The following is a 17,440-nucleotide window of genomic DNA, read 5'->3' as shown; positions in this document are numbered from 1 at the left end:
CCCTTACAAAAGTCATGAATGTTTCTCTCCTTTCCAGATACTCTCGGCATTTAGTGACAAAGAACTAGCTGCATATGCGAAAGCAGGCGCTGTGGCAGAAGAGGCTCTGGGCGCCATCCGGACCGTGATAGCCTTTGGGGGCCAGAACAAAGAGCTGGAAAGGTCAGGAAGGTTCTTTGCACACTTGCACATTTTGTTGTTCATGCTTTTGTGGTATGTGTTCGCCACTTTCCTTTTCCTCATATTAAAACTCCCCCACAGTAGACAGGCACCTTCACTAATGGCTAGAGTTTAACGTCAGATTCTAAAGCAGGGTTCTGACCCTCTATGTCCCATGGACTCCTTGGGCAGTCTGATGAAGCCCATGGACTCCCTCCTTAAAATAATGGTTTCAAATGCATAAAACAAAATAGGATTACCAGGGAAACCAATTATATTGAAGTTCAATTATCAAAATATTTTTAAATTGTAATCTAATAAATATGTCTCTTTTGTTAACATATATATATATATATATATATATATATATATATATATATATATAAGGCTAAGTGACCAACCATACATCTCTCTGACCATCTAACCCCCCAGCCAGTACATATGACACGCACTGGGAATTTAAAAATAAACATTGACTCGTGCATGCGCGATACATATAAAGCTCTCGCTGGTGCCAATTGTATGCGTGTGTTTCAATCTGTCATTGCCGATCATGAATTTGGTTGTTTTTGTTGACATTCAACGCGAACTGCATCATGATTTATTCATTGACTGTCCGACCTACTGACCAGCCGGTACATATGACGTGCACTGGCAATTTAAAAATAAACATTGACTCGCAGTATATGTACTCTCAATACATAAATAAAGCTCTCGCTGGCACCAATCACACACGTGTTTTGATTTTATAATACTATATTATATATACTATTTTGACATGTAATTTTTTGCGGTAACATAATTACCGCACAAATCTTTCTTCTAATTAATTTCCTTTCAATGTGCACAGATTCGTGCACTGGGCCACTAGTTAAATAATAAGAGCTAACCATTGGTCTGACAGGTACTCTAGTTCTGAAGTTGGGGTGTGAGTAAAATATATTTAAAGATATTTGTAGCAATTGTAACATGATAGGAAAATGATCTGGGATTTCTATTGGCAACAGAGTCACAGTTACTGCTCATACTACCGTGGTTTGTTGCCAGCATTGATCATGAAAGGAAATGCTAAATTTCAGTTAGAGGTTAATGAAAATAAATATGTAATTTTTTTCCCCCATTCAAGTTCCTTGACCTTGGATCCCAGGTCAATTATCTCTGCTCTAAAGGAACTTGATATATAAAAAATCTAAATGTCAGAACAAAGCCCACTGATGAAGGGTACTCCCTCCACCAGTTTTCTCTAAATAATAACACCCCCTAATATAGCCAAAGCATAATTTTGTGTAAAGCATTTTCTTTTGCTGTTCTGTGGAACTCCTGATACCCACAACTCTGAAATAGAAACTCCTGGAAATTCTCCAGCATTAAAAGCCAAGTTTCCCTAATTTCCTCCATTTGCTTTTCTATTTTTCTATTCCTTAAGCCCTCTTCAAAACCACCACGTTCCTGGTTCTCTAACCTCTCCCTTTTTCTCTCTTACTGCTGCTTCCTGTACACAATAGCTCACACAGACCACACTAACCTCAGTTGGACATCAGGATGTGAATGTAATCAGTGCCGCTCCATTAGCTGCAGTAAGCAAGCCGCCTAAGCGAAGGTAACTACAGCATGTCCACCACTGTCACCGGAGCTTTGTGTCACATTGGGGCTGACATAAATCTCCCTGCACACGGCTGGCTCAGGGCCCAGCCCAGGACTGGACCTGGCCTTCTGGCTGTCTCCCCAGGGACACAGCTCTGCTAAGTGAGTGCAGCGCCCAACACAGAAAAATACACTGAAGAGTTGAGTGCTTCAAGTAATTAAAAGGACAAACACTTTTTGGTGGCAGTATGCATTCTTTGCAAACTAATAAGTTCTCAACATCTCATTGGGTTAAACTAAAAAAAATACATGATGTTTGTTTTTTGTTAGAAACAGAAACACCCTGCTTTATATTTTTCCCCCCAAAGTCTCATGTATTCATTGAATTTTTTTCTGAAGTTAGGGAGCCAAAATAAACATTTTTATACTCTCTGTGTCTAGCATGAAAAGATAGATTTAATTTAAATTGATGTAAAAAACAACAACATTGCAATTTAATAGAACCATTCTAGATACTTGTGCTTTTGTATCACATCATAGAAGCCAGTAGTATGAATTTTAATTACTATTCAGAAATATGATAATAGTAGAATGGGCAATATTCAGAAAGAGATTACATTTGAGAACAGCAGTAATAGTAATGGTGGGAATAGGAAGTGTCAGGTTTTGCCAACTTTGCGCCAACCCTGTACTAACTGCTCTCTATAACTTGTGTCAGCCTCAGAATTACCTGGAAGGTAGGCATTATTCACTTCATTTTACAGATAATGAGACAAAAATCTAAAAATATTGAGTAAGAACCCAAATCCCACAAGTAGTGACCACTTTATAACAGTGTACCCTGGCTTGATAGTTGAAGGTCAATTGATCAAAAAACAAAACAATAACAAGAAAGCAAAGGCCTAAGTATAAGAACATGTAAAATTCCTGCCCCTCACCCAGTGGGGCAACAAGGGAAGGATTTTCTTTTCTCTAGAGAAGAGAAATTAAACTGTGTTAAGAATTGAACTATTTTAAGAGTCCTGAATAGTATTTACATTTTGGTGTCATTCTTGGTTGGCTTGGTTTTTCTCCTTCCTCCTTAACCTTGACTTGTGATGCTGGCCATGGAGTGGGTGATGAAGCTCTTCCATATCCCAGGGATGAGAGCTCAGTTCTGGAATGGCTACAGGAACATTGGTTGGACTGGTGAGGTCCAATGGAGAGGGGTCCGGGCCAGTGAGGAGAAGGCTCAGATAGGTTCTAGCCTTCTCAAGCCCTATCTGGCTGATCCTGAGTTGGTTCAGTTTCCAGGAAGCTGGGTCCCCCAAGGGATTTCTTACTTTGCTGGCTTTGTTTCTTAAACCTCCAACTATACAGGAGGTGAATATGGCTCAGATTATGGATTGTTTACTTTCTTATTATAACGTTTTCCCCTGATTTTCTGGTAGGTATCAGAAACATCTAGAAGTTGCCAAAAAGATTGGAATTAAAAAAGCTATTTCAGCAAACATTTCCATGGGCATTGCCTTCCTGTTAATATATGCATCATATGCGCTGGCCTTCTGGTATGGATCCACTCTGGTCATATCAAAAGAATATACTCTGGGAAATGCAATGACAGTAAGTATTTTCTCTAATATTTATGAAGAATCTAAAAATATTATTTATCCATCTTCCTTGTCTTTACTTTCATATTCCTCCTTTTCGAAGGATGAGCCATGATTATAGGCTTTTTTTCTTTTGGTGAATCTTTGCTCTGTCCTGTGGGCAGAGTTGGCCTAGACTACACAAGGCGTAATTATGAGTAAGGGCAAGAAAATAGCATGTAGTAAGAAACATATACAATATGTAAAGGAAATAAAAATTGATTGATTTTGTGAATAGACAAATATGGATTGGAGCCATCCTCATTCTGCCCTTGATTTCCATTATATAAGAAAGTAAACATTACATAGTGATGGAATGTTAAACTTATGTATCATAAAACATCAGCTATCTGAAATAGGAGATGAAAAGTTATTTTAGTTTCCTTTTATTTTTCAAAATGAAGATAGCTTTAGTTTAAGATTATAAAAATAATATATTCTAGTTATTAAAAGGATTAGAATTTTAAAAAATAGAAATTACTTAGAATTACTCATAATCTAATAATATACATTTAATGAGAACTTTTGGCATACATCTTCCAAGTGTATATATTTTCTGTATATACACATATTTTTTTCTTTTAAAACTGGGATTGTATTATATCATTCTGTAATCTTTTTTTACAAGCTCGAAATAATTTTATGACCATCATTCCATATCAGTGACAGAACAACATGTAACCGTTCAAACAGTGATCTTTTAAAACCCGAACTTTCCTATATTTTCAAACAAAGGATACTGAACACAGTTTGTCCCTCTGCTGATGACTTCAGGCCATTATGAAAATTGATCACTTCAAGTTGTTTTCTAGAGTGGTATCTTCAGACTCCACTGAGGTGTGGAGGGCTGTTTGACTGGATGAGCATTCATAATTGCTGTGACTTTTCTTTTTTCTCTCATTTTGGTCTTCTCTCTAATTGTTAGCTTAGAAGCTCTCCACCTTTCTTCAGTTCCTTGCTTGCTAAATTTTATGAAGAAAGGAGACTGAATCCTGACTTTGCTATTCACCTTTTGTGCCGAGTGTGTCCTCTCTGGCCTTGTCTCCCCCTTGGCAGTACGTGGACAGCAACAGCTCCCTCCTGGGGCTGGAGGGTGATATCCGCCCACAGTGCAGGGAGCCAGCAACACCCTCTGGGTAAAGGGCTCTAGTGCATTAACTTTAATAACATCTATTTTGGTAGAGACTTTTTGCTTTCCTACTGGCTCTTACCTTATTGCAGACAGTGGAGAGATAATGAGGGATATTTGAGTTCTGGCTATGTGAAGTGTCATTGTTCCTGTCTTCTGGGAAAAGCCAAACTATGTGTATAAGTTTCACCATGCCCAGAGAGAAAGAAGTAATTTCTCTTCATTTATGTTTTCCTCAGTTGAGTTATGCTAATAATCTGGATTCCTGAAGCTATATTTTTGGCTTTTCTATATCAATTTATTTTCCTACTTAAAAAAAATATAAAGGAAAATGTGTTAAGTTTTGTGTGGTATAGTACAGAATGATTATACAAAGGAATTATTCATCAGTGCACACAGATGTGATTGTGTTTTATAATGTGTGAACTAATTCTTATATTAAAATCTTATTAAAATATGTATGCAAAATGGTACTTTTTAAGGAAAATTCCATGGGGCCCAAACCTACCATGTTTCATCCTTTTTAAAAAATATATATTTTTATTGATTTCAGGGAGGGAGGAGAGCCAGAGAGAGAAAGAAACATCCATGATGAGAGAGAATCACTGATTGGCTGCCTCCTGCACACCCCGCCCTGGGGATCGAGCCTGCAACCCGGGCATGTGCCCTGACTGGGAATCAAACCATGACCTCCTGGTTCATAGGCCGACGCTCAACCACTGAGCCACACCATTCAGGCCCATGTCTCCTCTTGAACATTCTGAATATCATATAAATATATAGTTAGAGAAAATGAGAATAGTAATAGCGATGGAAAATGCTTCCCTCTGGTGGTATTCGCTTCAGAATCAAGGCAGTAGGTTTGAAGAATCTTTCTGACTCTGTCTGAGTTCAGGAGAAGTTAGTCAATAGATAGTTTCCCAAGCCAGACAAATATTTTTGAGGTTGAAGAAACACATTTGTGCAATGAAATGTTATAGTACCTGGTAACCTTGTACGTTTTGCTCTTTTGCTAAAACAATTTTAAAGGAGAAACCTAAACGCAACCCTTTGTATCGTGTATTTCACACAAATCATGTTTGAGATCCTGGACCCCAGAATGGGGCTTATAACTCTTTCTCACTTTCTTTTGTTCAGGTCTTTTTTTCAATTCTGATCGGAGCTTTTAGCGTTGGGCAGGCCGCTCCTTGTGTCGATGCTTTTGCCAATGCAAGAGGAGCAGCATATGTGATCTTTGATATTATAGATAAGGTGAGTCAATTATTGTGATGCTGAAAAGTTCCTTGAGGCTTGGGTAACTAAGTCTGGCTTTAGGGTAAATGTCATGTGAACATTAATTATGTGGAATTAACAACCTCTTTTTAGTAATGAATGAAGCAAATGCCTCTTAGTAATATTTCTAAAAGTTTATCTTTAATATAATAACCCTGATCTCATTTTGGAAAGGTACGTCTGCACCTGTGTAATTATTAGAGTTCAGAGCACAGATGTTTGTCTTCCTAGTTTTTTTTCCCTTTTCTCTTTCCCTTTGTGGCCAGACTAAGAATAATATGATTTCTATACAGGGTGGAAAAATTATTGGTGGAGCCAAAATTGACAGTATGTTTTACTGGGTTGCACCCTTCAAAAAAAAAAATGATCACTGCATGTTTGATATCATTTTGAATTAACTATGTTGATTGAATAAGTTGTACTGATTGCAATGGAATAAAGAAAATAGTTTTGAATATTAAAATGTCACTGTTTATACACAGATAATCCACAAAGAGGATAACTGAAATTTGATCATTTAATCTAAGCAATTCCTCCTGTTTCATTGATCCAAGTCATGAGAAAATTGTTCAGCTTCCAAATTTATTGAATGTTTACACTGGCCCTAAATAACTTGCTTTAACCAGTTGTTTAGTCAGTCTTCTTAACCCAATCCATTACATTTATTATTTAGGAATAAACTAATTTTCACTAAATGATGCTATCCTATAATAGTATGTTTTGTTGTATAAACATGAAAATCTGACCATTTAGAAATTTTATAAGGGTATGCCAAAATCTTAAAGTGAAATATTGTACAAAATAAAATGAGTATGTCACTATGCTCTTTTAAGGAAATGCTTGTTTTCTGAGAATGAACATTTCCTTAAACACACACACAGTCTCTACCTACGGTTCTATCATATGGGAGGGAGAGTGTGCCATTCCAGGTGTTATTTTTGGAATTTGCTGAATCATATTCCTTAAAAATGCAATTGTTTATTGTATGATAGAATAGTCATTGAATTTTGTTTTATTTAGAATCCTAAAATTGACAGTTTTTCAGAGAGAGGACACAAACCAGACAACATCAAAGGGAATTTGGAGTTCAATGATGTTCATTTTTCTTATCCAGCTCGAGCTAATGTCAAGGTACTGTAAATAGTATCTATAGGAATTCCTAACACAGGTTGAATGTTTAATCATCTTAAAGACTCTAACGCCTCTAATCTTTTGATATTTATGTGTTTTTTCTTTTGGGGGTTATATTCCTAGATTTGACATTTTTTTAATGAAGAAGTTGAAAGTTTTATTATTAAACTGTTTCTTGTTTTCCTGCAAGGCTGATGCTTCACTGTCTAAGAATAGCACCAGCAAACACAGTATACTGCAAAATTAAGATAGTGTTGTTCATCATCTGACACTGTAACAACTAACAAAAGCTTTTCTCAACTACCAGTTATTTCCAGTGGAAAGATCATTCAGTATTTTGACCCAATCCTGAGACAGATGTAAGCAAGTTATAATACAAGTGGGGCAAAAGTATGATTATAGTTGTGAGCATGCAAAACACAGAGTGTATTCTTGTATTATTATTATTTATTATTGTATTATTTTCCATATAAACAACTGTAAGCCTATTTTTGCCCTACCCTGAATTATATAAGGCTTAAGATAACAATGTTATCTTTGAATTATATAATTTTTATGGCTAGATTTTACCACAAATCATTTCAGGAATTCTTAATATTATACCTTGTAGCCTAGCCTAAAAATCATAGGGCAGTGATGGCGAACCTTTTGAGCTCGGTGTGTCAGCATTTTGAAAAACCCTAACTTAACTCTGGTGCCATGTCACATAGAGAAATTTTTTGATATTTGCAGCCATAGTAAAACAAAGACTTACATTTTTGATATTTATTTCATATATTTAAATGCCATTTAACAAAGAAAAATCAACCAAAAGAATGAGTTCGTGTGTCACCTCTGACACGCGTGTCATAGGTTCGCCATCATTGTCATAGAGTGTTGGGAGGAGGTACATATTGTATATATCTGTAATTGTTAGAAAGTTAGGGGTATTTTTCTTCCAGTTGCATTGTTGTAGTTACTTTTTCCATTGGTACTGCTAAAAGTTGCTAAATCTTTTATCCACAACTAATTTTAGCCAACTATGCTGGACAACTTTATTTAGTGGAGGGGGTTTCCATTTTCACTCCTCGATAGATTTTATGTATTTCTCACATGCTTCTTCACTCATTGGTTCATCTGGTTCTGCAGGGTTACTCAGCCTCATTCTTGGTCAGCCAACCATCTCCATGACAAGATGTGCGGGCAAGTCCTGGCTTCCCTGCAAGAGCTGCATTAATTGCAGTTACTTCTGGTAGAGGAGAATAGAGTTTGCTAGCAGCTTTCACACGTTCCTAAGCACCAAATTCATCTTGTTTGATCAATTTTGTCCCAATTTAAGACAGACTACAGTAAACAACGCCTCCCAACGCTTCCTGTGCAAAATTGCAGATTCTCACTGTTCCAATACCATTTTCTGTTGTTATCCATTCCTGCTACTCAGTGAGAGCAGACTCGGGCGGGTGCACTGCCTCCTGATGCCACACACCCGTAGGCCCCAGGGCCGTGGTCTGCAGGCTCTGTGCTGCTCAGAGCACCCACAGGAGCACCACCTACAGGAGTGTGTGGCCTGGGGGTGGAAACCCAACTCCTCAGTCACGCTGGGCCCATGGGGGCAGGGCCTATTTCATAGTTTTTCAAATTTAACATTGAATCAAATTACTCCCCTTTTAGGACTTTGCTGTGAAGTGTGTTCTTTTTTGCCCTTTTCCTCCCAGATCTTGAAGGGCCTCAACCTGCAGGTTCGGAGCGGGCAGACGGTGGCCCTGGTTGGGAACAGCGGCTGTGGGAAAAGCACGACAGTGCAGCTGATCCAGAGGCTCTATGACCCTGACGAGGGTATGGTAAGTGGGAAGAACTAAGTTCTCCAAATTGGGAAGCTGGGTGCCAATTAGCCCTTTGAAATTTTTTATTTTTTTTTAGTAAAAAATTTGCATGTTAATGTAATTTTGGTACAAGGGGTAGGGCTAGTTTAACAAAGGTATTCAAAATGATAAAAGCCAAAGAAGCTAGACAACACTCTTTTCAGTTCCAACTTAGTGCCTCATAACCTACTACATCACCAGAAACAGTCATCCAAACCACGGAGAGAATTATATTTGATGAGTGATTGGGTTTGGTCAAAATTATTTCATATCTCAGTTGCTGACAATTTGGTAATCAGGGCCACAACAAATCTTTGGACAGTAATTAAATTCATCAGAGATAGTTCAGTTTTCTCAAATGTTGGAATATCAGAAGGGGAAAATGGGATAGTCTCATAAGAAACTTCTGGGGATATGAGGGACAGTAATAGCCTAGGGTATATATTTTTTGACCTCTTAAATATTTTGTTAAATTCTGAGTGTCTGGGTGTCTCAGTGGATTGGAGTATCATCCCATGCACCAAAAGGTGATGGGTTCGATTCTAGTCAGGGCGCTTACAGCAGGCAACCAATCAACATTTCTCTCTCACACTGTTGTTTCTCTCTCTCTCTCTCTCTCTCTCTCTCTCTCTCTCTCTCTCTCTCTCTCTCTCTCTCTCTCTCTCTCCTGGGTGAGGATTTAAAAAAATGTTACATTCAAACTTACAGAAAAGTTGGAAGCAGGGAACTCACTTTACTCTTTACCCTTCAGATTTACTAATTGTTAATATTTTGACCCACTTGCTCATTGTCCTCTCTGCTCTTGTCTTTTTCATAGCAGCCATCCTAACAAATGTCAAGTGATATCTCATTGTGGTTTTGATTTGCATTCCCTGATGATTAGTGTGATATTGAGCACCTTTTCATGTACCTGTTGATCTTTTGGATGGCTTCTTTGGAAAAAAAAAAAGACAAGGCTATTTAGTTCCTCTGTTTATTTTTAAATCAGATTGTTTTTTATTTTGCTCTTGAATTGTATGAGTTCCATATATATTTTGGATTTTAACTCCTTATCAGTATGTGATTTGCAAATATTTACTTCTATTCCATAGGTTGTCTTTTTTTAATGTTTTTCTTTGCTGTGCAGAAGTTTCATGGGTTAATATAGTCCTATTTGTTTATTTTTCCTTTTGTTGCCTGTGCTACTGGTGTCATATCCCAAAAAATTATTGCCAAGATCATTGTTAAGGAGCTTTCTACCTATGTTTTATTCTAGGAGTCTTATAGTTTCAGGACCTACATGTAAATCTTCAATTCATTTCAAGTTACTTTTTGTGTATGGTGTAAGATGAGGGTCCAACTTAATTCTTTTACATATGAGTATGCAGATTTATTTTCCCTAAAACCATTTATTGAAGAGATTTTCCTTTCCCCATTGTGTGTTCTTGGCACCCTTATCAAATACTAGTTGATCATATATGTGTGTGTTTATTTCTGGGATCTCTATTCTGTTTCATTGGTCTATGTTTTCGGGGTTGTTGTTTTCCAGTACCTATGTATGTTTTTATACCAGTACCATACTGTTTTGATTACTGCAGCTTTGTAATATACCTTTGTGTATTGAGGATGTTGAGGTATCCCTGTCCCCACTGAGTGCTGGGGCTGGAGTCCTTACAATATCTCAAGAACAAGAACTTTCTGAGACTAGCATGGGAGGATGAATGATTTTTATTTGTGTGGCATTACATCCCTGGGTTTCCCAAGTCCCATTCCCTTTAGCCTAGTTCTGGAAGAAGTGAGCTGGAGATTCAGTAAAGCTAAAAGCAAAGCCAGTGTCCAGAGTTTCCATTCCATTTTGCAGCCGGGAGTCAACCAACATTCCATGTTCAGCATCAGGCTAGTTGCAGTCCATTAGTCCTCTATGTGGATGAATTCAGGGAAGCAGGAGGAAGTCTCGCAAGCCAGGAGTCAACCAAGAGGCACCAAGAGGGTGAATTCCTTTGTTCAGGGAATTAAATATCCCCAATCTTCCCACGCTTGCAGTGGCCATGCCCTTTCTGACCAGTGACCTCTGTTCTCAGGTGTGACTGAGAGCAAGCACCTTATTAGCCCCCCTAACTTTACTGGTCATGCATCTGCCTCCCTGCTTCCCCTAGCAGTCTGCAGGGAATAGACAGGTGGCTCCCTGGGGAGTGTAAAGCTTTAGCTTCCTGGTGAAGCTGCCCAAATGGCATGCCTATAATATTTGGCCTTCCCTTTGCTCCTTTCCTGTTATTAATAACTAGGTTCATTACAATGGTATCCCTTTGAAGTCAGGAAATGTAATGCCTTCAGTTTTGCTTTTATTTCTCAAGACTGCTTTGACTATTCAGGGTCTTTTATGATTCCATATGAATTTTGTATTTTTTTTTCTATTTTTTTGAAAAATGCCATTGGAATTTTAACAGGGATTTCATTGAATTTGTAGATCATTTTCAATAGTATGGATATGTTAACAATATTAATTCCTCCATGCCATGAACAAGAATATCTTTCCATTTATCTGTCTTCTTTAATTTCCTTTATTAATGTGCTATACTGGGAAAGATATTTGTATTCACTTATCCTTTTTATACCAACCAATTAACAATTTGAAAAATTGCAAGTTTTAGCAAATACTTATTCCAGCATTTGAAAATATATTTAACTGTAGCAACATTATCTAGCAAGTAATATCTAGATAACAATAGAGACAGTTCAATCAATATTTGCTTTAGAATTCATTAGGCACTATAATCTTTATCCTCCGTTTACTAAACTTTCCTCTTTTGAAATTAGAAAGTTAGAGATTCATCAAGTTTAAATCAGGTTCATTGTTCCTGCCTTTAAAAGCTATTCACCACTACCACATACTCATTTTATACTCAACTTCATTAGACTGTTTAGTACATGGATGGTCTTGTTTGCAGGCCTCGAGAATGAATGTTTTGATCAGATTAGAAAGTTTCTCATTGCTCTCAGCATGAACTGTTACTCCGCTTGTTCATGTGGAGGCTGTGGGGCTGAATCTGTTATCAAGTTACACGTGTGGTTTCATATGAGGTCCCAGGGAACTGCAGAAGCACTGGAGAAAGATTGACCTTCAGCTGCTAATACCCTGGGCTCCAGTGGAGGGAGGGCAGAGCGGCCTGGACTCCTGTGAGGAGAGACTGGGGCCTGTGGCTCTGGGGAGGGAGCCCAGGGGACAGCCGCCCAGACCCCTGGGCTGAGTCATACTCCTGCACCGCAGTAGCCATCCTTCTAAAATCTTCTTAGAGGGTTGTTTATTCAACCTTTATTCAGCAAATAATAAATGGCCAACATATATCACTAACTGTACAGGGTGTTATTAGAGAAGAAAAAGTAAGTCACACTCCTCAGCCTGGTAATTCTCTACTTCTACAATGACTGTCCTACAGTGTTTCTTGAAGGAAGTAAAATGTCCAGCAGGTGGGAAATGCTAAAGAAAATTATGGTGTATTACATATAGTAAAACATCATAATGCCATCAAAACGATATGCAGACTGGGTAGGAAAGTGGACTTTTATTCACATTTACTAATGGTAAGCAAAAATAATACTATGCCAAAACTATATAACCCCCAATGTTTATGGAGAATTACCCATCCATGAAAAAACTGTGTAAGTAAGGGGAAAATATCAGGAGAACATATACTTTTTATTGTTATTCTTGCACATTGTTCTTTATTTCCATTCTCATTCTAACCACTGAAGTAAGTTCAATATTAGCTAAGACTTTTTTCATAACCAATGAAAGAGTATTATGCTAATTGAAATAAGCCAGTCAGAGAAAGACTAGTGTCACATATCTCACTCATATGTGGAAGCTAATGAACAAAATAAACTGATGAACAAATTACATTCCAAGACATAGAAGCATGGAACAGACTGTGGAATCTCAGAGGGAAGGCAGGGGTGGGTGGGTGGGCAGGAAGAGATCAACCAAAGAACTTGTATGCACATGTGTATGCATAACCCATGGACACAAACAATAGAGTGGAGAAGGCCTGGGGTGGGGGGCAGGGGTGGTCTAGAAGGGTCAATGAGGGGGGAAAGAGGACATATGTAATACTTTCAATAATAAAGATTTTTAAAAAACAGTCTTGATGCTTTGGATATCAAATGGTTCAAATATTTAATGAAAATATTCTTTTTTTTTTCAGATTAGCATAGATGGCCAGGATATTAGGACCTTTAACGTCAGGTATTTGAGGGAAATCATTGGAGTGGTGAGTCAGGAGCCAGTGCTGTTTTCTACCACAATTGCTGAAAACATTCGCTATGGCCGTGGAAATGTCACCATGGATGACATAAAGAAAGCTGTCAAAGACGCCAACGCCTATGAGTTTATCATGAAATTACCACAGGTAACAGCTTTGTTAATGCAGTTGCCCTCAAAGTTAGAATCTCACCTCATGCAACCGAGTTTTCTTCTAAGGTTAAGCTAATAATGTTTGAGATACAAGGTTGTCCAACTTTGCTAGGTAAGTCCCTTGAATTATTCAGTTGGAAGTTTAAGGAGTAGAGCCTGGTACACAAATCACATAAAATTTTATACAGAGTCTGTATTAGTAGTTTTTATGAGTTAGTATTCATTAATTTTATTATAATTTATGACTCACTGTGATGGTGAAAATGATGCTCCATGGTGTCTTCATGAATTTCTAAACTCCATAGCCTTTTCTATTTAAAATATTTTAGGGAACACTTGAGATCTTGCTCCCCAGCACATGTCAGTTTGGCTCAAATAAACTCTTACAAAAATTCTCTAAAAAAAGAGAAAGAACTTTAACAGCTCCTTCATGTTTTCTGCTGTAGAAATTTGACACCCTGGTTGGAGAGAGAGGGGCGCAGCTGAGTGGCGGACAGAAACAGAGAATCGCCATCGCTCGGGCCCTGGTTCGCAACCCCAAGATCCTGCTGCTGGATGAGGCCACGTCTGCCTTGGACACTGAAAGTGAAGCTGAGGTACAGGCGGCTCTGGATAAGGTGGGTAGACACTAAACGCTGAAGGACCCGCCGATTGAAAGTTTTTGAAAATTCTTCCTAATGCTTTGCAAGTTCAGATTGAAACACGTGAGAGCCAACGAAGCTCTCTCGTGGAGCTTTATTGATTTCCCCTCTGTCGGGTCACATTGCAGAGAGGTGGATGGCCCATTATCTGGCTTGCTGGCCAAGGTACAGTGAGCTGAAATCCAGGCCTAGGCATTGAGCCACTCATCTTTGTTTTTCCCTTGCAGGTAGGTCATTGCTTTGATCCAAAGAAGTTGTGTAAAAATGTACCAAAAAAATAGGGTTACCTAGACACTGGTCCAGCTGAAAAACAGTCAAAATAATTGCCTTATTTTGTAGGCAGTAACATCATTTTTATCTACTCACGAAGGCGAGTGGATGATTTTCTGGAAATAAAGTTCAATTTGTATTTGTCTAAACAAATAAATAAGCAGCACATTTTAAGGATGCTGAGCTCATGTTCCTGGGTCAGATATCCTAAATCTTCCTATCACATTTAAGCTGAAGCTTCACAAGAAGAGCCTTATCTTAGGACCCTTTGGGCATCAGTGCTGATGTCAGCTCTAATAACAACGGAGTGTAAAAACCAGATTCGTGTGGCACCAACTTACTGTGGTTAGCTATTTATTTATTTGCCTTCTCTCTCCCAGGAAGAATAAACCCCTTAAGAGGCAACATTAATAAATGTTTCATATCTGTATCTATATAACACATAATCCAGTGCCTTGCACATAGGAGAGCCTAAATAAATATTACCATGATCCAATTCATTGAGACAATACATGTTTACAGTAAAAAAAAAAAGTAATGACCATATTAGCTTTTGACTCAATAGATAACAGCTATTTGTCAAAATAAATAATAGGTTTTTCAATATAAGATCTTAAAGAATATAAAAGTGGATTTGATATTTTGAAATTGTAAGGTAAGCCAATAACCACAAAGTTTTGTACCCACATGCATTCTCCTATGCACAGCCCCTTTTCCAGATTCCTGAGCCCTTCTTGATGCTGGGACAAGAACCTCGGCATCTCTTTTTATGGTTTAACTCTTTTACATTTAGTTAATTCATCTAGTTTAAAATTTTAGAGTAAAGACTGATGTAGAAAGATCACATTAATTTTTTTCCAGGTGGCTATACTATTGGCTCAATACCATCCTATATAATAAAAGGCTAATATGCAAATTAACCAAACAGCAGAACAATGGGTCGCTATGATGCACACTAACCTCCAAGGGGCAGACACAACACAGGAGCTGCTTCCTGGTGGTCAGTGCACTCCCACAGTGGGAGCACCACTCAGCCAGAAGCCAGGCTCACGGCTGGTGAGCGCAGCAGCAGTGGTGGGAGCCTCTCCTGCCTCTGTGGCAGCTTAAAGGATATCCGACTGCCAGCGTAGGCCCACTCCCCATAGGGAGCATGTCTAACTGTCAGTTGGACATCCTCCGAGGGCTCCAGACTGCAAGAGGGCACAGGCCAGGCTGAGGGACGCCCCCTCTGAGTGCATGAATTTCATGCACCAGGCCTCTAGTTTATTATATAATCTACCTTTTCTCTATTGATAGAGAATGCCATATTTATGCTATACTAATTCTTAAATGTTTTATATTTATTTCTGGACTCTATTTTGTTCTATTGATCAAATTGCCTATTCATGTGATAACTTCCCCTGCATTTTACTGTTTTAATTGCTGTAGCTTTTATCTGCTAAAGATATTCCCTTCTCATGAAAAACGTTCATAATTTTCATGACTGCCCTTTTTAAAAAATATTTTCATTAATTTTTAGAGAGAGAGGAAGGGAGAGGGAGATAGAGAAAGAAACATCGATGTGAGAGCGGAACATCCATTGGCTGGCTCCTGTACAAACCTTACTGGGGATCTAGCCTGCAACCCAGGCATGTGGCCTGATGGGGACTCAAACCAGCAACCTTTCAGTGAACAGGACGACACCCAACCAACTAAGCCATACCAACTAGGGCTCATGGCTGCTCTTTTCAAAAACATTGAGATATAATTTATATACCATAAAGTTTACCCTCTTAAAATGAACAATTTATTGGTTTTTAGTATTTTCATAAGATTTTGCAACCATCACCACTATATAATTTTAGAATATTTTCATTATCCCAAAAGGAAACCTTGAACCCACCAAGCTGTCACTCACCATTCTACACTCACCCTAGCCATAGCAACCTCTAATCTACTTTTTGTCTGTATGGATTTGCCTATTCTGGACATTCCATGTAAATGGAATCATACAATGTGTGGTCTTTTTGACTCGCTCTTTTCACTTAGCATCATGTTTTCAAGGCCATCCCTGTTGAAACATGCATCAGAGTATCATTCCTTCTTACGATGCAATAATATTCTCTTGTATGGACATACACATTTCATTTACTCTTTGATCAACTGATGAATATGTGGATTAGTCCCACTTTTTTGGCTATTATAAGTCTAGCCTCTTGTTTTTGATTTACTTACTTAGCTGAATTAGGTTATACTCTAATAACTATCCTAACGAGGTTTTATTGCCTCAGAGTAGAAGTAGTCACACCTGTCAGGATGGCTACCATCAATAAATCAACAAACAAGTGCTGGTGAGGATGCGGAGAAAAGGGAACCCTAGTACACTGCTAGTGGGGATGCAAACTGGTGCAGCCACTGTGGAAAACAGTATTGAGTTTCCTCAAAAAGTTAAATATGGAACTGCCATTTGACCCAGCGATTCCACTTCTGGGAATATATCTGAAATAGCCTGAAACACTAATCAGAAAGAATATATGCACCCCTATTTTCATTGCAGTGTTATTTACAATAGCCAAGATTAGAAGCAGCCAAGTGCCTATCAGTCGATGAGTGGATACATTTACACGATGTATCCACACCAAAAAGCTGTGGTACATTTACACGATGGAATACTACTCAGCCATAAAAATGAAGGAAATCTTACCCTTTGCAACAGCATGGATAGATAAGTATTAAATACCTGGCGAGTGTTAAACTAACAAACAAAATAGAAACAGACTCAGATACAGAGAACAGACTGACAGCTGTCAGGGGAGAGGGAATTTGGGGTGCTAGGTGAAAAAGGTGAAGGGACTAAGCAAAATAAACCTTATTAAAAATAAAATAAATCACATAGGGGGGAAAAAGACACCATTAACCTAATTCTTGACAATCTCTAGAGTATCAAGAAGCGTAACGATTATAAATAACATAGCATGAATAATTTGATGAGCATTTTTCAGGTTTTAAATTCCCATGAATAAACGCACCAAGCCAGCATGTCCATTCACTGAACTACTTAAAGGGATGATTTGCAGATTTTAACATGCATTTAAAATCACCTGGGCCCTTGTTAAAAATCAAAGTTACTAGCCAGCCCTAACCGGTTTGGCTCAGTGGATAGAGCGTTGGCCTGTGGACTGAAGGGTCCCAGGTTCGATTCCAGTCAAGGGCATGTACCTGGGTTGTGCAGGAGGCAGCTGATCGATGTTTCTCCCTCATCGATGCTTCTAACTCTCTATCCCTCTCCCTTCCTCTCTGTAAAAAATAATCAATAAAATATATATTTTTTAAAAAGTTACTAGCCATACTCCAGAGGTTGTGATTCAGATGGACTTTGAACCATGTTTTGAACCGTCCAGACCCCAAGGTATATT

General features: G+C 38.3%; 1 protein-coding gene across 1 annotated transcript in view; it reads left to right on the top strand.

The window, feature by feature from the left end:
• ABCB4 (ATP binding cassette subfamily B member 4) overlaps positions 1-17,440 on the top strand; it is a 66,989-nt gene that overhangs the window by 16,658 nt on the left and 32,891 nt on the right. Inside the window, exons 8-14 of the mRNA XM_081102569.1 lie at positions 38-162; positions 3,174-3,345; positions 5,638-5,751; positions 6,793-6,903; positions 8,598-8,723; positions 12,926-13,129; positions 13,581-13,751. Of these exons, the coding sequence (XP_080958695.1) occupies positions 38-162; positions 3,174-3,345; positions 5,638-5,751; positions 6,793-6,903; positions 8,598-8,723; positions 12,926-13,129; positions 13,581-13,751 (1,023 nt within the window). The remainder of the gene's footprint in view (positions 1-37; positions 163-3,173; positions 3,346-5,637; positions 5,752-6,792; positions 6,904-8,597; positions 8,724-12,925; positions 13,130-13,580; positions 13,752-17,440) is intronic.

Source organism: Myotis nattereri (genome assembly GCF_964212035.1).
Source record: "Myotis nattereri genome assembly, chromosome: 11".
NCBI lineage: Eukaryota > Metazoa > Chordata > Mammalia > Chiroptera > Vespertilionidae > Myotis > Myotis nattereri.
Note: the sequence above shows the minus strand (reverse complement) of the source record. Positions and strands in the feature narration are given on the sequence as shown.